The 26,143-nt window shown below is 35.0% G+C and overlaps 1 protein-coding gene across 1 annotated transcript in view; it reads left to right on the forward strand.

Annotated features, from left to right (window-relative positions):
* LOC115453761 (suppressor of lurcher protein 1-like) overlaps nucleotides 1–26,143 on the forward strand; it is a 332,327-nt gene that overhangs the window by 62,184 nt on the left and 244,000 nt on the right. Inside the window, exon 2 of the mRNA XM_037440969.1 lies at nucleotides 25–79. Within this exon, the coding sequence (XP_037296866.1) occupies nucleotides 53–79 (27 nt within the window). The 5' untranslated portion in view covers nucleotides 25–52. The remainder of the gene's footprint in view (nucleotides 1–24; nucleotides 80–26,143) is intronic.

Below are 26,143 nucleotides of genomic sequence, written 5' to 3' on the forward strand. Positions count from 1 at the left end.
ATGACTGTTACGTTTTGATTGCAGGTGCTTGATTATGCGATGACGTGTCACCATGGCGCGTAGTGGATGTGCGATGGAGGTTGGTACATTAATCATAATTATGGCACAGTCCAAATATATACAATGAAATACGATTTACCTGGTTTTGAATAATAACTTTTACCATTCCGTAATATTGTAATCAACTCGACTGACTCAGTGGCGTAGTTGTAATACGAGGTATGAATACGACTACCGCGCTGAGGTCGTGGGTTTCAAATTTCAATTCCAGGTCCGACAAAAAATAACTGGAACTTGGTTTTTCTATCTTAAAAACTACTTAGTCGCAGCTCGGAGTCAGGAAGTTGGCGGAGTGTTACCCGTATGCCCCGCAAAGTACGTAAAGCCATTGGCTCCGGGCCTGATATCTCTGCGGTCATGTCGGATTGCCGTCTCACCGAACTCTCATAGAGTGCACCTATGTATTGCGCACACACTTGTACACTATAATATTTCCTGCGTAAATCTGAAGACATTTCAAACATATAAGAATACGATTTCAGGTTACAAACCTTATTATCTCTTAGTTATGACCAGGACGCATCGTCCAAAATGAAACAGATTTTCACGCTATTAAATGTAATGAAACATAAGAACAAGAACTAGGAAGTACTCTGAGTAGTTTCGTTTGGTGCCGTATTTTTTAACGACAAACAGAGCAGAGAGAGTTTGGAACTTGGAGTATCGTTTGTCGAACGTTGAACCGCATTTTCGTGGCTGCGTCGAGTTATAGGCGACAGCGTGATCAGCATAATTTTAAATCTTTTAATATATACATATTATAAAACAAAGCCTCTTTTCTGTCTGTCTGTATGTTATCGATTTTCTTAAAATTAATTGAACGGATTTTTATGAGCTATGGAGATAGTTTAAGACCCTAGGAAGGTTATAGGCTACTTTCTATCCCGGGAAAATATATTCTATGTTGAGGTTCGCCTTTTTCTGCAAATAGCCCGTAGCAAGTCGGGGCGTTGTGTGTGATATACCAGCTATAAGTCTAGCCAGCCCTCCAGCAAAATATATAGCGAAATTTTATCCTGTGAAAACTCTTTCACGCGGGTGAATCTGCGAGCAAAAGCTAGTTTAAATTATTTCGATGTGAAAATGTTATTTTTAAGGCAGCATATTTATGATCAGTCTGTATATTAATTATTTCAAAGGCAGCTGATGCTATGATTCGCATTTTAGACTCCTTTATTTATAAGAACTAAGCTGGGTTCATTAAGTTCGTAAAAAAATGCAAGGCCTGTTTTACAAGTTCCAAATAAACTTTATTTGACAGTTATTGTATTACACAGCCGATGTAGATAGTAAACATTTTATTACTATTTTTTTGGAAGTAATAGATTAGAATGTGTCTTTTGTATTTGGTCAGCTTACTTATTTATGTGACGAGTAGCATTTGCTCAAAAGATACATAACAGGCCCTAAGGATTATTAATTTAAATTTAAGTATTGAATCTTCTGCCAATATACTTGAAATTTGTCAGGAAAGCATAACTTTTAGAGCATAATACGTTATTATGATCTAAAGTTATTATTATGGAAATAAAATAGCATGTAATTTTCAAATAGAAAAAAATAAGCACACAGACGTAATAGGACTGAAAGGTGTTGTATTTACCTTCAGTGGCTTCAACCTCCCTCTGGCAATTAACACTGCAATGGAGCGTTTAATTCTGATATCTGAATAGTCCGCATTTATATCGCGGTTCATTTGCGCGGTGTAAATTAACCTCTTCGTTTTGAGAACGTAATTGACAATTTAATACATGACAGTAATAATGCTAATATTAGATCTTTTCATTCAGACACTCACGATTTTTATCTCTGAACGGGTAGGCAGAGAAGCAACTAGTGCTAGTTGTGTTCATTCTTATTTCATCCCGTGATCTGATAAGGGGCAACCCTATCGCCATATTGGACATTAATGACAGAGTATAGACTGAAACTGAGCAGAAAAATTCAATATCACTTTGCTTTTCCTATCGTAAATGTAAGTCATTTATTAGTGTACTAGACGATTCAAGTGCTGATGAGACGGTGGATGGAGCAGCGTAGCGTAGGTAGACGTATAATTGGAAACCGTTGGTTCACTATGGACCGACGACTTGAAAAATGTGTCGGGTAGCGGATGGATGCGGGCTGCTCAAGAACGCGATGGTTGGCGCTCATTTGGGTAAGCCTAAGTCCAGCAGTGGACGGCAACATTGATTGATTGATTGATTAGTGTACTTTCATCAGTCTGTTGACTCGCTTTACTCGCTGTCATCCTCTCGCTTGTCCTACAGCGTCACTACGTAACATCTGTGTTCCTTGTCTCAGTGCAGTTTCATAACTAAGGCCCGAGGATGTTGTGCTGACAAGTGCCGCTCGACAGAATTATTTTATTCCTGTTTTTTCCACAACTTTCGAACAGTATACTTTTTTTTCTAGTATACTTGTTCTGTCTATCTTTTGTTCCATTCCAATCTCCTGTTTGTGGAGAGCGCTCATTATTCTTTTTATTATGATTTGTGGTTGAAATTGTATGTGATTTGGTTTAAAGTGTTATTGATGATTGAATGTTTGTTTAATTAGGATGCATCTTAAGATGTTTTCTTATTGTTTCTTGTCTGAACAAAGCGACGTGATAAGTTCCTTCTTTAAACTTAAACCATTTATTTTTCTACACACACATAAAAACAATAAAAAATGTATTAAAAGAAAAAAAACACACACAGTTAACAATAAATGACCTCTAGAAACAGAAAAAACGATTAAATAGCATTTGGAGGCCAGAATAAGGTCGTTCCTGTAACATCAAGTAGGAACTATAGAATGAGATAATCTGAACAAAGCTTTAAGGTGTTAATCTTAGAACTTTATTTTCAGTTGAGGCTTGCAATAATCATGATAATTCGATTGATATCATATATTTAGTATAAATATTAACGTTTTAAATTATTATTTATAAAATAATTTAACATTATCTATAATTCTTTTAAAGGTTTCAATTGGTGTTCTTAAAAAAATATTAAGTTTAAGATCTCATAATATTAAATCTAGGTTAAATTATTTCATAGCATAACAGTAGTTTATTTGAGAGTGATATTAAAATAAAATATGGCCGTGAAACGAAACGTGGACGATCAAATATCATATTCGCATAAACTCCGATCATTAGAGTTCATATTAAAAAAGTTCGGTCCAATCGAAAGTTATTCGAGTGTAATTTCAGCCGAGGAAAGTTTCTTACGTTTTTATTTATTCACTCGAATCTCTGTTCATTAAAATTGTGCTGTGATTGAGTTTTAGTTAAAATGTCTTGTTGACATGTTTCGTACATTAACGTCTGAATTTAATAATGATTTCTTATGTTTACGCGAATGTTAGACATTGAAATTAAACTAATTTTCGGATTCTATCGCGGTGCTAGTATTTTATTTTCTCCCGACGTTTCGAAGACTTTGCAGCCTTCATGGTCACGGGGGGGACTGAGGTGTTGTTCATCCGTAAAGTCAAAGTTACAATATCTACCTACATTTTACAATTATACAACTTTTTTATTTTTTTTGTTTTTTTTTTTTTATATTTTAGCTGTTGGTGGTCCGATCTACGCAGAATGAGCTCACAGTGTCTTGAAGTCTGGCAGCCGGTCTTTTGGGTTCCGATTTAATTAAATGTAGAACTGGATCCCAGGCTTGTGCAAGCTTCCAACCATCTTCCCTATTGAAATTTAATTTAATTAAATTCTACATCAATTGATAACTCATTTATTTTGAGTGTCTTATTTTATAATATGTAAAAGAGCTTGTTCATTCCAATGCGGTATACGCTTAGTATTTAAATTAGAGAGTAGCGTAAGGCCTTCCAAGAATAGTGTATCGAGACATAATCATTCAAACTACGAAGCTATCTAGTAATTTTGGATACATAATAAATAGTGTAGTGGCGTAGAAATAATTTATAACTACAGTTAAAATGCGTTACCACAGTCTCATTTGCTTGTTTAGTAATTAAGTTACTGTTTAGTATTTAGTTTAGTCTTATTAAAGCTTTCGAAGGTATAAATTGAAAATTTTAAGGGTTAAGTATTACAATGCAGCTTTGACATTGAGTCGACTAAGTATGACTTAAGAATTTGTGAAACAAATAACCGTGACGCGTGATGATTTAGTTTTCCAAAAAAATAAAAAACACATACATATCATGTCTTTATCCTCGAAAGGTTAGGTAACGTTGCAAACAGGGTTTTCACTTTTCTAGAACTTACTATGTCCCATCACATGATGTGATAGAGCCTATAGACGTATTTGGCAAAAATATTTTTAAATTCGACATTATTAAGTTTTTATGTTAGCGAATGGATCTAGATTATTCTAGATACAATGTTTGTAAAGTCTATGTAGGTAAAGAAAGAAACTGGAAAAACTGGAACATTCATAACTCCCAAAGGTTCAATACATTTTATTTACCGCCGAGGCGGAATAAAAATACAGTACAAAATAATTAATTTATAGAAGAAATAAGATCGCATAATAAAATCAAGTGTACATTTCCACATAAATCAGGAAATATAATATTCCATAGTGTGTAGCCGCAGTAGGGCGCGATTTAAATCCGTAAAGCCGCAGGAGAAATGCACCAAAATAAATCCAACTGTAGTTCAAATGCAGTCTCTTTGTTCAAGCGGATTTTTATTTCAACAAAAGCCGAAATGTCGTATCTATAAAATTATATACTGGACAGGGTATTATGCATTTAATGGGCCAGTTACGAGCACTTTTATGTGTGTCGTATTTGTGATGCTGACGGTACAAACCGCCTGATAACAACAGGCGTGTTGCACTCGTAATGCGTACTTTGAAATACTAATCGCGCTTTAGTTCTTTTATTGTACTGTTGTTTTTTGTTTCGGTATATGCTACTATTGTTCTAAAGTTGACTGTGTAGTTTTTTTTATATGCCTTACTCTCGTTTGAAAATGGAATACTTATGTAAATTCGTTTAAAGAGTTTTAATTCGGTAAATAAATCTAGTTGTTAACGACGCGAGCGCAACCGCAGAAATAGACAGTTTGTATTTTATATCTCCACTAGCTTTTGCTCGCGGCTCCGCCCGCGTTATAAAGTTTTTCAGGCTAAAGTTTTCCGTTATAAAAATAGTAGTTTCCCGGGAGCCTATGTTCTTCCCAGGGTCTCAAACTGTCTCCATACCAAATTTCATCTTAATACGTTAGGTAGTTTTTGAGTTTAACACGTTAAGGCAGACAGATGCAGCGGGGGACTTTGTTTTATAATATATTTTTTAGAACTTTTTAAGAGGAACAATCCCGTCATACATCATTGTTGCATAACTTTAACCGTTTACGCAGCGCAGGCAACGGAAGCTCTCAAAACTAATAATTTTCCCCGTTTTTGCAACATGTTTCATAACTGCTCCGCTCCTATTGGTCATAGCGTGATGATATATAGCCTATAGCACTCCAGGAACAAAGGGCTATCCAACGCAAAAAGATTTTTTCAGTTTGGACCGGTAGTTCCTGAGATTAGCCATTACTGCTCCGCTCCTATTGGGTATAGCGTGATGATATATAGCCTATAGCACTCCACAAACAAAGAGCTATCCAACGCAAAAATAATTTTTCAGTTTGGACCGGTATTTCCTGAGATGAGCCATTACTGCTCCGCTCCTATTGGGTATAGCGTGATGATATATAGCCTGTAGCACTCCACGAACAAAGGGCTATCCAACGCAAAAAGAATTTTTCAGTTTGGACCGGTATTTCCTAAGATGAGCCATTACTGCTCCGCTCCTATTGGGTATAGCGTGATGATATATAGCCTATAGCACTCCACGAACAAAGGGCTATCCAACGCAAAAAGAATTTTTCGATTTGGACCGGTAGTTCCTGAGATTAGCGCGTTCAAACAAACAAACAAACAAACAAACAAACAAACTCTTCAGCTTTATATAATAGTATAGATTAACTTACATACAATTTTTATGACGTGACATTAAAATAAACAAAACGTGTATAGTATAGCGCACCTTTCCAGGTAAAGTTAGTGAAGTTACATACACGTCGTAAAATCGCAGCTCTTGCGTCAACTTCATGGTAACTCAGTAATAAAGTGTGTGTCGTAATTTCAGTTATGAATTGGGATGAATTTTCTCGAATGACAATTTCCGAGGGGTCCGGGTAACTTTTTACTGAGTTTCGGTACATCTGCCGTTGAAGTTATGATTAGGGACCCGCTCATTTTTACGACTCGTGTTTTAATAGATAGGAATGGCGAGGAAGTTTTAACTTTAATTTAAAATATTTTTAGTTTTAATTTCTACCATTGGATTTTGTGGTCTATGTAAGAGTAGCAAATGAGTTCATTTTGAATAATCCCTTTTTGGATTTTTGGTCTCTTAAATTTTATCGACTATACGTAAACAAATCTATTTCTTTGCGGCAGGTTTTATCAAGACTAAGGAATCGCCACTTTAAACTAACCCGTTTATATTTAGTATCAGTCTGACAACACCGTGAGAAATCTAAGGAAAAAATTATCAAGAGCATGGCTTTAAATACTTTAATTAGCGTTGTTCTAAGTCTTAAAATCATCAAAGAACAAGTTCAATAGCGTATAATTTGTATCAATTTTAATGTATTGGTGAACGGTTAGCTATCACGAGAGGCATGTCTCCTATCATAATGATAAGTTTCGTCCCTCTTAACGTTTGTTTTACATTAAAATATTAAATGCAAAAACATTTGAACGACAAATTTGTTGAATATAATATTGCAATTTGATTTTAACAATCATATAGCCTAATTTTTATGGATAATAACAAAACATTCAATAAAAATACTATATTTAAAACCTTTTAAACAACTTTCACTATTCACTGACCTGTTAAATCGATTTTAAAGTCAATGAACAATGAAGAAATACTAATTCCGAACATATTTATTTCGCAACGAACATTCACATACGGGAATCAATTAAAGCCATCGCGGATTTCACTTTGATCGTTCGTTAAACTTAACAAAGGGGTAACGTGAGCCGAAAATAAAAACTATTCGAAACATTCGATGTTTAAATTTACTCTCAGTTACTGAGCGTGGAACTTTCTACATTTTTTCAGTATGCAAACGTTAGTTTCGCTTTTTGGTTTAGTGACTGTGTTGGGGCTGTAGTTGAAGCTAGGTTTAAATTCTCCGATTAGCTAATACTTTGAAACAAAACAATTGTACCGAATTTTATCGCGGATTTTAGTATTATAATTTTCTCTTGATGTTTCGAAGTCTGCACCCTTCATGGTCACGTGGGAATTTCATATGAAATCGTTAAGCTAACACTTTGTACCAGAGACCCGACTCATCATGGATCAGTCTGTTTATATTCGGTCCTAACAGGCCGGCAAAAATATCTCGGCTGACGAGGGGTAATCATCATAAAATAAATCAAAGTATTCTATAAAAATATAATAATTCAAGAAAAATAATGGACTGCGAACTGTAAAATAAAAGTCGTAGGTGCAGAAGCTTGGAGTTTTGTTGACTTCCCGACGTTCATTTGTTTTTGTTACTTGTTGTTCTTCACTCGAAGTTCGGTTTGTGCTCACATTCCGATCTAATTAACTCGAAGCCCTTTTAATTTTGCCTTTTTCTTACAATACAAATACAAACAGCCTGTCAAAGTTTGAACGTGACATTTCAGAGTACAACATTGTGGAGAAGCAATAAGTTATTTGTGGAATAACAATTAACTTTAGGAATGACTTCGGAATTCTTAAACTGTACTACGGTATTCCTTAAATATTAAGTTTTATTGAGTCTGTGTTGTTTATATACCTAAAATTATTTTAATGTGAGTAAAAGAATATCTAGATTGCAAAAATAAATATATATGTTATCGTTTCCCATCGATACTATCAAGTGCATTATTTATATTATTAATAAACTTCATTAACAGATTTTGCGTATTAACGTAAAAAAACAATGAAATTAAATACACAATTGTATTTAGAACAGTGCAATTAACAAAACTATTGCCGAGGCGCCAATTATACGTAATCAACAGTTTCAAACGCAGAACCATTCAATGGTCTCTTCGAAGGCTTTGGATTTAGAGATGTCGAGCGAAAATAGATCTTAAAATCGATTCTGTTCGTATTTAATTCGGTTCTACAATAATATTATAGTATTATAAAATTGATATTTTATTAAAGATTATATAGTTCTCCAAAAAAAGTGTAGCGCAAACATATTTTTTTATAACATCGAAAATTAATAATAAAACATTGAATTAAGTATTGTGGGTATCAAATTATTAAATAAAACTACTATTCTATTTTCAATGGTAGTTGTAGTAGTTGTACTATCGGTTTAGTGAATAATCTATTAGCTCCACGAAAAGTGAGTGTTCTACACAGCCATATGTCATAATGATAAATAAATTAATAATTTCAAAATTTAAATTCAACGTATCTACTGATTCGAAGAAGTATTTTTTAATTTATTTAAAAGCTTTATCGCTTAGCGACTATACCGCCTAATAAAAGGACTATAAATACATACAATGAATTCACTTTAAAACGAACTTATACATTGTTTTAGCTCTATCGGACATTGGATCGGCAAGCTCGATCGATCGATTTGAACAAGTTTTAGATTGGAATCGATTTCATAATCGATTTAAAGTAAACGCCTAGTAACCTTCCTAAATAAACCGTAAAATGAAATGGTATACCTACTTTGATACATAGCACAATCAACCTCTATCTTCGTTAGTGACCGAATTATAATGCAAATATTATTAGAAGGGCCCAAATTGGTAATCATTGTCGAAGTAACGTTGTTGATATTGCTTAAATTCAATCATCTTCTGACTTAATGGTACAGCTATAGCGTGTTTCATGATCTTGGAACAAAGATGGGAGTTATGGAAAAATAGACCTTAATAACAAATAGTATTTATTTAGCCTTTCAACCGTCAATATGATGAGTAGCATTGATTTACAAGTATCGAAAGATAACTTTAAAATATCAACAGAAAACTATTTAAAAATACGAAAGCGGGCGACGTTATTAAAAGCATCCTGAAACTTCCCGTATTTCAATCCGAAGGCACACTTATCTACGCTCGGGAACGGGGCAAAGTTAAATGAGGAAGAAAATCTATGGGTTGTTTAGTTGATTCCCGGTCTGGCGCTAATTCAGAAACTACTTAATCTCATACCAACAAGTTTAAACGAAACCTTAGTCTGTGAGCTAGTGATAAAAATAATACCATTTTAAGTGACGATTTAGGTTTGAATTTTGACAATGTTCAATATTCCATAATATTTGAAAAAAAATTGGTTGACGAGGAAGTCTCGCTCAGCTTGAAAATAGTCGAAAACTAAAACACCCAACACACATCTGATATTATTAGTGTCTTAGTAATTGTACATTATAATAATAATATTAGCCCTGTATCATATACTATCCCACTGCTGGGCACCGTCCTCCTCTACTATTGAGAGGGATTCCGTCCGTTCCACACCCAACTAGGCTATCGCCGCCCATTCATAATATTGCAATTGAATAATTCCAGCCAATGCCAAAATCTTGAATCTAGACTTATAATCATTGTTATTCACACATTCGAAATATTTCGATAAACGCCTTTGCACCACAGAATTAAGTAGTTCTACTCAATCGCTTTAACCATTTTCTAGTTGCCCAAAATATTTTGTTCCTCTCATCCTTACGAACTCTCCCTTGATGCCGTAAGGACCCCTCTAAGCGTCCGAACGGCAATTAATTCCATGAATGTCCTATCGAAAAACGTTAGGCTTCTATTTAGATTTCATTTACATTTTCTTTAAGTAAGTGTGCAGTTAAGATATCGGCTGTTTCATGTTTCACTTCATTTGGAGTTTTCTAATTTGAATATTGATTATATTGTGTTTATACTTTGGAAATCGGTTAATTAAATGTTAAGTCGTTTTTGTTCAGTAATACCGGTTTTGGTAATTGTAAAATGAAAACACCTTAATCTTAAGTGCTATGTAGATTCGATATGTTGCTATGCGAAATATTTTCAAAAAATAAACAAATACAAAACACCAAAACGAATTATAAGATAATCTAATAATTAAAAACTATCATAAGACGTCTATGAGTGGCAGTGGTTGATTGTAATTAGAAGAAACACGATCCCCCATTCTAAAAAAATGCCGACTTAACTCATGATCATCGAAATAGCCTTAGATTATTACAAACTAGCGACCCGCCCGGCTTCGCACGGGTGCACTGCTGATACTAAATACACTACAGAAAAACTGTGAACGTTGTATATAAAAACATAGCGGCCCGCTCTGGCTTCGCAAGGGTATAACATAACAAAATAACAGTATTTCTCCACTATTTAATGGATGTTATTATACATATAAACCTTCCTCTTGAATCACTCTATTTATTAAAAAAAAACGCATCAAAATCCGTTGCGTAGTTTTAAAAATCTAAGCATACAAAGGGATATAGAGGGACAGAGAAAGCGACTTTGTTTTATACTATGTAATGATGCTTTCAAAGCTTAATGTACTTTTCGTATTAAATTCCGGTAGAAACCGATGTACAATAAAACTTCACCGTTTAATTATAATAATAAATGGACAACGAGACGTGACAAATGTTGATTAATTACAAAATAACTTGATACATACATGATCGAAATTCGATCAAAAAGAATGTGCAATACGGTTTCACAATACGTTCGGATGTTTATATAGGTGTAAATGTAGTTTTATAATTAATTTGCTTTTTAGGTCGAAAGTCAAATAACACTGTCGAGGTAAAGTTTCTAACAATTACAAAGGAGATTAAAGTAGGCGGACGATTCTGAAACCTACTCTAAGTGGTTTTCGGCCCAGCGTTTACCTAATGCCTACCATCATAGTGCGTCTCAACGCTGGGTCGTAATGTAAGTGACTACTACATGTTACCCGGAGGCTAGCGATGGGTAGTACTCGCTCCCACCCGTGTCAAATATAAAGATCATAATATAGCTGAATATGACCTACAAACATCTAGAATTGTGTATAGCGTACGAGATAAACTTGTCAGTCAAAGTCGGGCAAGATAATGCCTTTACACGATGTTGGCAGTTAGTTTTACCTTATGCCTTGTATATCTTATTAATTTTATCCGTAATTTAAAATGTCCGTAGTTAGTGACCTTAAATATTTTTAGAAAGAATAATAATTATTATTATAAATTGTTTTGATGTATCACAAGTACAACTTTGTTCGTGTACGTGATATATAAAATATTTTATTTTATTTATTTATACTTAGTCTGGCCATAAATACTGTTACACTTAATTATAAAAAAATATTACATTTGAATTTCGAATCTGTCATTTTTATACGATTGTTCATTGTGTTTTCTCATTTTGGCGCCAATACATTGTAAAATATTTTGCGATATTAAAATGGTGTGGGGTGATAAAGAGAACCGAATCGCTGTGATAGCATTACACAAAGTAGGTATGGAGCCAAATGCAATTTTTAAAACTCTCCATACACTTGGTATTAGTAAAATGTTTGTGTACCGGGCTATTAATAGGTACAATGAGACCTCCTCTGTTTGTGACAGAAAAGATCTGGCCGTCCACGTAGTGTTCGTACGAAAAAGGTGGTCAAAGCAGTAAGGGAAAGAATTCGAAGAAATCCTGTCCGAAAGCAAAAGATTTTATCTCGGGAAATGAAGATAGCACCTAGAACCATGTCGCGTATTTTAAAAGATGACTTAGGACTTGCAGCCTATAAGAGACGCACTGGCCATTTCTTAACTGATAATTTAAAGAAGAATAGGGTGGTAAAATCGAAACAACTACTGAAGCGGTACGCAAAGGGAGGTCACAGAAAAATTTTGTTTACGGATGAGAAAATTTTTACAATTGAGCAACATTTTAACAAACAAAATGACCGTATTTATGCTCAAAGCTCTAAGGAAGCTTCCCAATTAGTCGACAGAGTGCAACGTGGACATTATCCGACTTCAGTGATGGTTTGGTGGGGTGTTAGCTATGAAGGAGTGACTGAGCCATATTTTTGTGAAAAGGTATCAAAACATCGGCACAAGTGTATCAAGATACCATTCTTGAGAAGGTAGTTAAGCCCCTTAACATCACCATGTTCAATAACCAAGTATGGTCCTTCCAGCAAGACTCGGCGCCGGGTCATAAAGCTCGGTCCACGCAGTCTTGGTTGGAATCGAACGTTTCGGACTTCATCAGAGCTGAAGACTGGCCGTCGTCTAGTCCCGATCTTAATCCGCTGGATTATGATTTGTGGTCAGTTTTAGAGAGTACAGCTTGCTCTAAACGCCATGATAATTTGGAGTCCCTAAAACAATCTATACGATTGGCAGTGAAGAATTTTCCCATGGAAAGAGTGCGTGCTTCTATTGATAACTGGCCTCATCGTTTAAAGGACTGTATTGCAGCCAATGGAGACCACTTCGAATAAGCTTTTTATATTTTTAATTGTTTTATATTTATGTATTAAACTGACACACTGTAAAAGTAATAAATGTTATTTGCAGTTAACAATTTTCTTTTTTCTTTATTACAATATTTATGGCAAGACTAGGTACATATTATAAAACAGTCTCGAAAACCTGTCTGTCTGTATGTGATGGATTTTCTCAAAATCTACTGAACGGATTTTTGTACGGTTTTACTAAAAGATAGTGCAATTCTTGAGGAAGGTTTATGTTAATAGTACATTACGGTTTTATATAAATTCACTGAAATATAACCATTACTACTAGTTCGCGTGGTCGTAAAAAATCTCGTGGGTCGGGATTTACGCGCATAACACTTTGTATCACACTGATTTCCACGCAGGCGAAGCCGCGGGCACAACTAGTTTATTATATTTCAAGCTCCGCGGTTTAAGTCTTTCACACATTTCACCTTTATAGTGTAGAGTTGGCATTAATAAGAGCTTCAATACTATTAAACAACGTGAGAACATACTACGCTAAATCCGGAACTGCGGGAGAGGATACGCTCGTATGTTCCGCCAAGCTGAGCATTTTTTAGTTTTTTTTTTAACAGATAAAATCTTTAATTAAGTACTTCAATTAGTCCTAATTGAAGTACTTAATTAGTTGAGTTGAGTGTCCACTCACATTATTGCCCATAAATAATGTTGAAAAAGTAAGAAACGACATCCATTGTCGCTTTAATTTCATATATTTACCATTTTATGAATATAGACCTTAAAAATGTTTTATGGCGAACAACATAGTGAGTTAAAAGATAGTTATTAATATTGATTATATTATGGTATAATTTAAGATCTAACACATGCACATGCACGGATTTTTATTCCCGAAACGGTAGGCAGAGGCACAATTGATATTATAGGGAGAGAGACTATCGCCATATCGGGCACAAATTCCAGTCTATGAGATGATACTTAATAGAAAAACCTTGTCCGACACGCGATCGAACTAAAGACTTTGGCACCGCAACACTATTACGCCATCGAGATAGTCAAAACTGAGGTTAAATAGTCGAGAAAACTACGAATGAGTAAATTTTTTATAATAATTAATTAGCTGAGCATCTTTGTCGTAACAAGCTGTGTCAGTAAACGTTTCGTTAAACTAATCTATCAGCTTAAACATATAAGATGTACCGCGGCTTCAAGACACGTGTTACTCTTGCTTTCTCAAGCTAGATATACAAGCGGCGCCATCTTGGATATCTCAAGTGCCTCAAAACTTAGCTCGACACATTACTCTCCCGTGTGTTTACATAATACCCGACGTGATAGGAGACATTAGCCGCGCAGAAACATTATCGCGTTGTAAACCTGAGATTTAACGACGTGGCGCAGGTAGTCTTAAAATTACGTCACTACTCACGACTAATCTTTGTGTCGCGGCATTTGAAAAGTGTCAAGGAGTATGTTTGAAATGTAGGAAGAGACAACATACTCAGTATCTTATTTTACGTTTATGGCTTTTATATGGTTCGTGATTTTTTCTGAAGTGAAACTTTTTTACATTCGTTGTGATTTGAAACTCGATGAAACGAATGCGGCACGATATTTGAAAAAGGAACAGCGTTCAATCAGCCGGCATGCTACATTTTAAATCTTTTGATTCTTTTGTTAGTATGTGTTGAATACATATTGCGTTTGCGCCTGCGTATTACAACGCATTAGAATAAGCAAACGTGTTTTTTATGTTATTTTTGTATTTTTATTTATGTGAATATTTTAATCTCCCTAATAACTTAATTTTTCAAGTAATATGATTTAATATTATGTTAAAATAATAAACCTTAAATTTACCCTAATACTCCTGATATATTCATCTCAATCTCTCGTAGGCTATTTGTTGGCTACGCAAATACTTTTTTGTGATACATAGTTTAGGTTTTAATTATTTGAATTACGGACCCTCGATCAAATGTTTTTTGTACTTACTTGTCACTTGAAAGTTTTTTAATATCGTATGTGAATAAATATTTTGTTATGCCTTTTTTAATCTTAACTGTTTGAGTATCTGGCGCATCATCAACACTATTTTTCAGTAGTTTCACTTCTGCCGTGTGTGATTTTTTTTGTATTATAATCATTGTCATACCTAACCGCACTCCTTCAAATCCATTACTATTATTTGGAGAATTTAAAATGATACAAATTACCATCAAATACTCGTACAAAATAAACACAAAAGATTGTCACTCAGACGGATCCGTTATAAATCGCCTCGATCGTATTTAATGCCTCGCTGGCAAGAACATTGATACCCTTTTATAAATAGGCCTCTGGCCTCAGTTACGTGAAACATAGTGGTCTGGGCTTGTTTCGGTTGAAGGGGCCGCCCGCAGTCCCCTAATTAACAAAATGACGGCGAACTTGAGTTATTAAATTAAGCCGTCTATGAGAATTTAATTACATGGGTGAGATGATTAGCACCCGCATATTTTATTATTTCCGCGTTTCTGTTTTAACTTATGTGTTAAATACTAAATATTAAGGCTTACCTTAATAATATAACCCGTCATAGCGTTATTTTAAATAACCATAATTGTAAGCGTAGACTAGATAAATTTTAGTAATTATCTGATAATTACTATATTTTAATCTGTTAAATTCCCATTGTGTATTGTAAGCGTAGACTAAATCATCAATTTAAGTAATTACCAGGACCAAAAATTTTCCTCATTTTTAATCTTAGAGGTAAGTAATAAAACCAATAATCTGTAATAGGTATTGGTATTGTTTGATTGTGGAGGTAGTCCCTAATTTGCAGATGATCTTCTTTCACATCAGGTTATTATATTAGATAAATTAAGCATTCCGCAATACTTACAAAGTTATGTACACGATGTAAAACCCGCCCACTATAGCCGCCCAATAGGGGCCCACATAAGTGCGTCGCGTTTGGTGATCAGCCTATGTCTATTCGGTTTCAACAGGCCGGCATAATTATATGGACTGCCGAGGGGTAATCATCTCTCGTCAGTCGACATTCTGTTGGACCCCACTCTACCATCAGGTGCAGTGGGGTCACTAAGCTGTCATCATCATCGTCATCAGCCACATAAATTCAACTGCTGAACATAGACCTCTCCTAAAGATTTCCAGACAGACCTGTCGGAAGCCGCCTGCATCCAGCGTGTTCACTTTGCTGTGCTCGTATAGAAAAAAATGATACTCTACAAAACACAAACCCACACTCATGCCTTTTAACCTTGGAGGAGTAGGCAGAGGCGTAGCTGCTGCACCAGTGGGAAAAGATTTCGCCGTACGTATTCCTTCCCACGATGCGATAGAAGATGAATCTATCGCCATAATAATAATAATAATAATATCAGCCCTGTATTATATACTTGCCCACTGCTGAGCACGGGCCTCCTCTACTACTGAGAGGGTTTAGGCCTTAGTCCACCACGCTGGCCTAGTGCGGATTGGTAGACTTCACACACCTTCGAAATTCCTATAGAGAACTTCTCAGATGTGCAGGTTTCCTCACGATGTTTTCCTTCACCGTTAAAGCGAACGATAAATTCACAAAGAATACACACATGATTTTTTTTAGAAAAGTCAGAGGTGTGTGCCCTTGGGATTTGAACCTGCGGACATTCGTCTCGGCAGTCCGTTCCACACCCAACTAGGCTATCGCCATATCGGGAATAAATTCCAGATTCCAGGCTGATAGTGCGTAGAAAAGCTAAATATCACTGCCCGATCTGGGGATCCGAGGAGACCTCAGAACTGAAGTCGTAGTGTAATACAACTACGCCACTGAGGTAGTAAGTACTTTACAAAAATAGTTTAAAATAGAGCAAACTCTAGAGATTCGAATTATAAACCAAGATATCATCCTCATGGTAGCAACTGATAAGCAATTGAAACAAATTAAGATAATAAGATAAGGTAAAGTTTATTAATCATGAAGAAAAAAAACATACAAAAACACATAACATAAATGAAACAAAACATAAAAGTCTTATAATAAGAGTACTGCTAAATACTTATCACTGTTTTAATTATAAACATATAGTGATAATACTACATTCAACTTCGACGGAATTTAATTACAGAGCTACTTTCCATTTTAAAACACATTGGCCTCAACGGGCATTAACTTCACTATTAAAAATAGTGAATTTTGATAACAATCCTATAGTCTCGCGGAGTCAATAAAATTAAATCTACCCTATGTAACCTTGGAATGGTCCCTCACATTAATGAAAGTAATATTTAATTATGAAACGCAATATGAAAATTTCACGGTATTTTAACCCGAGAGTCCCTTTTAAATTATTATGAGGCGTACATTTGATGAACCAGCTTCTGTTAAAGAATTCATAAAAAGATTGTGACATGAATATTCCGTTGAGGATTATGTGCTAAATAAACTCCAAACTGGACGTAATTGCATCATGTCCTGTTGAATTAGTTTTACCTCCGCGAGTGGCAACAATGTGTTCGGAAAGTAAATCTATTTCGATTCTGAACGAGATACGTGGTTCAAACGAGTTTCCAAATTAAATTTTTACAATAAATATTTATTTGTTGCTTTTCACGATTGGTGGAATAGGTTTTCTGTTAAATTATTTAGTTACATTCTGGAAAAGTATTAATAATTATACCTAGGAACAATTTGAAGACAACACTAGAAACTAATTAATTGGGTCCTCGTAGAATGAATCCCTCTTAATTTCAGTTTCGGTCAATGGAATGTACTAGGTAAGCACAGACACTGCCGCCTTTTATCCTACGGGGTAGACAGAGTCGCAACTGTTGCACCAAGTTTCCGCCACGTATTCCTATGATGTGATAGGGGGCGAGCCTATTGCCGTATCGAGTACAAAGACTCCGGGATGATACTGAGTAAAAAACTCAATATTACTTTTCTCAATTCGGGATCGAACCAGGGACCTCAGCGCTGCTGTCATATGCTTAGTACGCAACCGAGGAAGTCGGTAAAATAGTCGTAAAACCCACTAAACGTTTCAGGGTATGTTCAAATATATTCCGTATAGGGTAATTACCTCGATCAAGTCATATAAAACACTGGTTGCCGTGTGGTAGCCGGAAATTTGTTCAAATTATATTACAGTTAGTTTCGATAAAGCCATCGTACTATTAGGGTCACAATGGAATTGCATTCGACTTAGCAATCTCAGTGATTACACTTAAGTGTTGGTGCGACGCTGTAGACCTATTTGTCTACGGCATGAATAAATTGTTACTAGGATAGTCTATTCTAACTAGGTAGTCACTTTTTAAAAAAAAATATGTAAATACAACTTACTACGTTTCGCATGGTTAGTGAGAGGTCTGGAACCCAAAACCTCAAGTTCCTTATTCCCTTTTTCTTTCCTTTAAAGTCGGTTGTGCATTCACATCATCATCATTGGCAATTAACATCTACGTGAGATGATTAAGCAGCGTTTGTAAAAGATGCGAGGTACGATATATACCTACGCTGGTGACTTATTAGACCGATTCTAGCCCGAAAGATACGACCACAGCTTTGGCAGCGGATTTTTATTTGATTCACAATTCGTTCGGAATTAATATTTATGGGTGATTATATGAAATCAATTAATATCAGTAGACTCTTCTCGTTTACCAGATATAATACAATCGCATCAAACTTCTGCAATAATAACAGCCCTGCATTGCATAATGTCACATTACTGGGCACGGGCCTCCTCTACTACTGAGAGGGATAATTACTGAATCCACCACGCTGGCCCAGTGCGGATTAGCAGATTTCACATGCCCTCAAAATGTCTATAGAGAACTCCTCAGGTATGCAGATTTTCTCATGATGTTTCCTTCGCAGTTAAAGCAAGCGATAACTCACAAAGAATACACACATAACTTTAGAAAATTGAGAGTGTTTGCCCTTGGGTTTTGAACTCGCGGACATTCGTCTAGGCAGTCCGTTCGACTCTCAACTATAGATTCATCATTCGTCTCGGCAGTCCGTTCCATTCCCAACTAGGGTATAGATCCATCTTATTTTGTATTCCACGGTAATAAAACAGTATTCCAAATCAACATTGTGCTAGATCCTGAGACGTTCAAGTTGAACGCCGACACTCCAGTTTTATTGGTTAATTCCACTTCCGAGAACAATTTTCGTACTGATGTAAAACATTCAACAATGGAAACTTAGTTGGTACAATGAATGAAACACTTACAATGTTGAACAATGGGAATAAAGACTTAGGTTATCTGCATTAAACAAAGACGGGTAATGAAGTTAGCTGAGCAGATTTGCTGTTGCATCATCGATTCGCTTTTGTTTACCTTTATAACAACGTTGCGTTATGCTAACACTGAAGTGGGGCGCGGATTAGGCCGCTACTATATTGCCGGCCATTATACAGTAAATTGATAGCTATTTTCTAACTTACCGAAGAATACTAGGGATAGTGTGGGAAATAATATATTTTTTAAATCAACTAAAAAAATATATTTTTTTTGTTAGGTATTGATTAAAATTTGAACTTACATAAGTACATACGTTTAAGAATTTTAAAGAAAAAAAATAAAACAAGGTGTCGCTCGCAGCTTCGCCTGCGTGAAAAGTCCCTTGCGTGAAATTTCCCTCTACAAAAAGCCCTAAATCACTGTAGTAAATAATAGCGTCACCCATTAAATGCCAGCGCAATCTATTTAAAAAATCTGATTAAAAATAAAATAGTTTTCCATGACAGCATATTACAAGGATAAAGACTAGCCTATGTGTTAATCCAGAACATGGTCTACTCGTGTACCAAATTTCGTCCAAATCCGTTCAATTGTTTTTGAGTTTACTTCTAACAAACATCCAAAAAATATATAATTAGAAATTATTCCGATTTGAACTTAAGGATCAAATAAATCGTTATCATCTATAGCAATCATTAAATACTTAGTTTGTCCCCAATAAAAAGTCTTGCTTAGAAAGTTATACTCTTTATTTATATCTCTATTTCTCTTCACTACGTGGAGGGCCTTAAGTGACAGTATGGAACACATTCACTGTAGTTTTTGTAGGGTGGTGACGATCTCATTAAGTCATGCCTAATGATGTGCCAGTGTTTTACAGATCTTTAGAAACCATTGAATTGTATCATATGAATTCTCTAGAAGTGCACTTTGTATGCGCATTGTACAGCATAAGTGGAAATAGGGAGCGAAATCAACTAATATTACTGTGATTTACGAAACTGAATTGTAACTTTACTTCGTAATAGGGTAGCTTATCCGAGTTCAGTTTTGTTTACTTAACAATATACAGCTAAACAAAAATCAGCAATGCGTATATTTTGGTTTTTCGTTAGAAGCTAACAGAATGATTCTATATTTCAATTTCTTTCTCTAAAAATAGAAATTAATATAAAAACTGAACTTAGATATGGTAGCTTATCTAAGTTCAGTTTTTTCTTAACAATATACAGCTATACAAAAATCAGCGATGCGTATATTTTGTTTTTTTGTTAGAAGTTAACAGATTGATTCCATATTTGAATTTCTTTCTCGAAAAGTAGAAATTGCGCCATTATTAATAAAAAACTATAGTTCATTATAGAGTAGGTTGTCCGAGTTTAGTTTCGTTTACATCTAAACTAAAATCAGCGATGCGTACATTTTGGTTGTAAGTGTAAGAAACTAACAGAAACATTCTATATTTAAATTTCTATCTCTAAAAGTAGAAATTACGACATTATTAATAAAATAAACCGGTTACAGACTACCGTACGGTGCAGATACTGCGGCAAAAGCGTGTCAAGAACACTGACATAAAAACGCAAAGCAAATATTTGTAACAAAGGAATACTTTGTATAACTCGTACGTTATTTGATTAAAACTTGGCACCAACATTAAACCCGACGTGGCACACATCCTCGCTTATAATGTATTTATGAAAAACGTATTTTATTTTTTTACATTCGCGCGTACGCGTGTCACGTGTCTGGGGACTTAGATCCATTGAAATATAGATTCTAGACGAGTGGGAACAAAGGGAATTTTTATTCGCGTTTATGTTATTATCGTACGGAATGCTAGTCATTTTGTAGAATTCCAGAAAACATGGAAATAATATTCTGAGTTTGTACTTCGGAATCCATTTATTTACAAACTGACATTTCTTTGAAACAAAACATTATATTAAGAAAAACGTACCAGCCAGTACACTACACATTTCTCAACAATATATATTTTATTTCTCGTTTTTTCTGATTCATCATATCATTAAAATAACCAATTCTCGAGAGTTTTTTTTATTATAATCCTATAAATATTTATTTACGCAACCATACAATCGTATTTCTATAATAATTCCTGTAATATTGTGTTATACCGTAATTGGCTGTATGTTTGATTGTAAATCAATTTTATATATAACACGTGTAAAGTGCGGTTAGATTACCAAATAATTAAACAAAAATAAAAAAAATCGAAGTATCATTTTATTTAAAAAAAAGGTTTAAAAACTTATGTGAGAAAACTGTTAACTATCTAGAATAAATGAAACAAATGAAACATGATGTAAAGCGAATAAGCCCTCTTATCCATTTGCGATTTCATGGTCCTTCCTTTTAATGAACATTTTATAAATTAGGTAACCACGATACTTAAAATCTTTTAAAATGTTACAACTAAAAAATTCAAATTCAAAACGTTTTACATTCATTACAAGAGCATTCTGTCTTACAATGTAGCCGATGTTAGTCCAGTAGATAATGTTCATTCTGGATCACGCTTTATGAGCGCGCACAATTCTGGAATGTTCCATTTATTACTGCCATTAACTGCCTTATCTCGATGTATGGAAATGACATCGGACGAAGCTAGATGTTACTAATTTATTGTCTCATTCACTATGTGCATTAATGGATGTAGCATCATTATTCTTTTATTTCCTTATCGATTGACGATCGAATACCACTCAGAATTTGTATATAATATAACTATAGGAATACTCGCCGGCTGTGGGATAGACAGAAGCCTATCTAGACTTTACTAGGCCGCACACATTACTAAAAGTTCTGTCCAGCCTGGGACGAAGAGCGCAGCGCCCTTAGATCAGTCGTCGGAGGAGATCTTTCGCTGCCAGCCGTGGTCGCTTCCATGGTCGGTAGCCAAAGATCCTGGCGTGCGGTGGCCCACTTTTGTGAGGTAGTCATCTCGCAGAAGGAGAGTGCCGAGAGGGATCGGGAGAGAGAAGATCCCTCCCGCCGCCAGAGGAGACGTAGGAGGCGCCGGGCGGACGACTGACTGGCGTCTCCCGCCCTGTGGAATGGGGGTGTTTGGAGAATTCCAACACGGTATCCCCTGCCTGTCGTAAAAGGCGACTAATAGGAGCCATCGGGGGGTCGTCGGCGGGCGGCTGGGGGCTGTCCGCCCTTAGTGTACGTTGTGCACATCTCGCACATTGTGATGACCCCCGAGATGGACGTCAGCGTGGAAGGTAGGCCTCATGCTGCCGTTGACGCCGAGAGCGTCCTTCGGTTACGCGGGGGCTTCTGAGCCCCCATAGGAGACGGGCCGCAACAGGCGGCACCGCGCAGGGACGACTGCGGACGAAAACTTAAACATTTCAGTCAGAGGAAGCCCACAGTCGTCCCTAATGCGCCGAAGACGGCCACCGCGGAGTTTTAGTTGGTATGCCGTGCGTGTATATAGGTTAGGGACTCGGCCCGGCGGTCACCCGAAGGTCAAGATCAAATCCGGGTGGCTCAACGCCGGGCCGTAAGGCACGGTGACCCCAACATAACCGTTCAGTCGCCCCCCCCCCGAAGGCTGGGCGGTAGTCATAAGGCACTTTCTCCGCGAAAACAAAAAAAAAAAGGTATTTTACAAGTTAGTACCATTGTATAAGTACATTGTATTTTAAAGTAAATGGTATGAAGTAATTTTAATATTTATACGGATCATTTTGGCATTGCGCTCCTAAATGAAACCACGTTTTTATCTTCCTGAAAGTAACACTTTACATAAAGTAACTCAATAATAAAATAAATAATAACAAAATAAATATCAATAAAAATTTTAATGTTGCGTGCCCTTATACCATTATTGTATTCTAATAGAGAAATAAACTCACGCACACATCATATTCGCAACAACAATACGATCAAAAAATCAGAAAAGATAACTAAGTTACAAAATGATCAAAAAATCTGATAAGTAAAATCAGGATTTTAATTAAAAATATTCGTTATTCATGAAATATTTTTTAAACAACATTGACAAAGTAAAGACTAGTATGCGGTTTCATTTAGTAACGCAATATTAAAATGACCCTGTATAAAAACGTAAGAAACGTTCCAGATTCATATTTCACGGAAACTTTTGACATTCAAATTAGGAATATTCTGAATTTGAAATACCGAATATCCACATACCGGAAATGATGCGGTGGGTGTGCAACGTTACGCTGAGGTCGTATTCGTCATGAGTACACCTGCGGATGCCGTCGCGTACGTGATGTGACAAAACTATACGAATTCAGCTGAAGGTGTAGAAAGCACAGGAATATATCAGATATCGTGAGACTTTTAGGGGATAGTTTAATTTAATAGAAAATTACTAGAATTTTATCTTTTCTTATAGTACTTCTTAAAAAGGTCCATAGGTTAGGCCAGGAGGCAATATCTATATATATAAAAATGAATCCCTATTTCCCTTGGTCACGTTAACACGCGTGAACGGCTGGACCGATTTCACTATTATTTTTTTTGTTGTGTTTGTTATTGTCAGGAGAAGGTTCTTATGAAAGAAAAAAAAAATGCGCGGAAAATTAGAAAATTTAAGAAAACTTATCGAAAATATTAATTTATTATAACTGTCAATTGTTTGAAATAACTGTCAGCGATTGACAAAATGCGGGCTGCAAAGTCATAGTTAAGACGGGACAACGTCTGTCGGGTCAACTAGTCTTCAATAAATCCTTTTATTAGCTAATTTGAATTCTGTGTATTTCGTTGTGTTACTTCGCGTTTTACATATCCGTATGCAACATGCGACAGTACAAAAAAATATGCATAATTCAAAAATAATAGATGACACAAAAAAAAAAATTACAATATCAATAATTAATCTATGGTCTTCAAGTTGTTTCTATAGCAGTGGCGATAAGTTAAAATTTCGGTAAGGGAATCATAAACGTACCGACATAACGTATATGCATAAATGCAGTCTTCAAATCGTTTTAATGATAAGTTCATAAATTCTATATGAACGGAAGCCAACAGGAATCAAGTTATATGGACCTTTCGCCACTGTTCTACAGCGCCATCTGTCACTCTATTCCGTAACTTTTATTGTATATTTTCTTACTAATATTATAAATACTAACATTTGTGGAAATGTGTAGATGTTTGTTAGAAGTAAAGAAATAGCTAATCAATTTGGTTGATAATTAAAAAAAAATCTAATTATAATTAAAGCTAAAATTTTACACACAGCTAGGCCTAATCCTGAATTAACATATACTTTTATTTTGCTGTCTTGGGAAATAATAGTATTTTTATAATTTTGTTGTAAAGTAAGAGCTGGCGTCGTGTCAGTGATTTTATGTATAGCTATAGTGTTTTAGCACCGCGAGCAACACCTAGTACAATTATATATTTTATTTTATTTATTAGGTGTTCATTCTCTAGGAAATTTATTTTATTTATTCCGAAGGAATATACTAAAAATTGGGTAAATGTCGGTTTAAAATGGTTCCTCTCCTTATAATAACTCTGTATGACTGCTGTCAAGCAGCAGTGTATTTTTTTTAATCATAGGATTACGAGTGTAATAAAATAAAAAAAAAACCTGCACTTTAGCATCATTTTATACTAAAAACATAGGCCCAACTTAGTCGCATCGCCAAATATTTAAATAGCGTGGTTCTCTCTTGCAACAATTGCGCAAAAACATGCTCAGCGAGTGTTAATATGCACATATCGTGCGAAGGAACGGTTTTATACAACATAAAACAAGGCTCTACGCATGATTATCCAAGTGTAACCTGAATTAATCTTGACGTTTCCGCCGCGTTCACTTCCAGCTTTGTTCTTATTCACAGTACACAGATTATAATTTCAAAATAAACTGTAACACCAAGTTTACGCTTCAAAAGCCCTTCGCTAGGGGATATTAAATTTGTTCAATTTATTTCTCCTTTAATACGTGTATTGATAGTGGCTTTGTTTAAACTTGTTGCTTTTCTAAATAATGGATGTAAAATTTCACAAAATATATTGAATCTGTATTAGGCTAGTTTGAAAGATTCTAAACCTAATTCTTCCTATGATAAAAAACCTAATTTCAGCTATATTAGAGCTTAGTCTTTTTTCGTAAGTAAGTAGGTCAGTAATTTTACTTTTGGATTTAGACGTATTCCGATAGATCGACAAATTCAAACACAATCAAAATTGTTTATGATAATGAAAATCTGTCAAATATTCCGTGTTTAAAGTTTTGAGTTTTCATGTACAGTCGAGAAGAAGTTTTGCAAGAAATGCACGTCAGTCAAAAACAGATATGTCTGGTTCCGTAGTTAGTAAAATACAGTACATAAATACTTCCTACAAACTTGTACTGATCTTGTTTATCTTAAGACATGGGTTTAAAAATCAATATTTAACAATAGCTGCTGTAAATAACTGTTAATCCTAAGGATTAAAGTTTTAAATAATATTATATTGTTCGTATCTTAAAAGTATCTCGCATATAAAATATGTCGCAACAAAGACTTTGTTGCGAAATATTTACTAAACTATTTTGTTTTCTAAAATATATTTTTTTTTATTAGAGAATAGTACTTAGTTACTAAACATAATTAATTAGTTTAAACATGCGACAAACACCATTAGCTGTAAATTCAGAAATTAATAATTACAAATAATGATTATTTATTCTTAAGCTAAATTTAATACATATCCCTAGTTTTCGGACCAGTGTAATAATACAGACAAACTATTTCGCTGCAATTGTCTCATTAACTTGGATTTATTCCAGAAACAATTAACTCTGAAAACAAGAAATGGACTATGTTACAAACGATAATTGCCTTTTGCTTTCGTTTTAAATCGCCTACTCTCTGATCAGTCAGGATTCCCGTCGGCTCAATGAAGATGTTTTCATTTTGTTTGTTGTCTCTATTAGGTTCATTATTAGGGATTGTACGTAAAATGTCTCTTAAATTGACAATAATTACGTTTTTTATTTGGTATTTTGTAACACAAGACTGCTTGAGCAAATGGGTCATTTAAGGGTCAATGGGTCATTTATGGTCAATGATTAGAGGATAGGAAATTGGATGTGGAGCGAAGATACTTTACTACATTATTATTAGCTACATTACTTTTTGGATATTCGTCACATGAGTGGTATCACGAAAATTTGGATTTTACTCTGTTTTTGCATAACAGAACATATTATTCATTTATTATTAAATAAGAACACTAACATTAATTATAAAACTTCTTGGTATCGACAGTTGCACTATTTAAATATACGAGTAAAATGTTTGATTATATAAATATTTTGACTGGATGCGACCAAATACCTAAGTAAGTCTATTGAAGCCATTACAAAAGCAAGATATCT

The sequence above is a fragment of the Manduca sexta genome, chromosome 21 (genome assembly GCF_014839805.1).
Source record: "Manduca sexta isolate Smith_Timp_Sample1 chromosome 21, JHU_Msex_v1.0, whole genome shotgun sequence".
Taxonomy (NCBI): Eukaryota; Metazoa; Arthropoda; class Insecta; order Lepidoptera; family Sphingidae; genus Manduca; species Manduca sexta.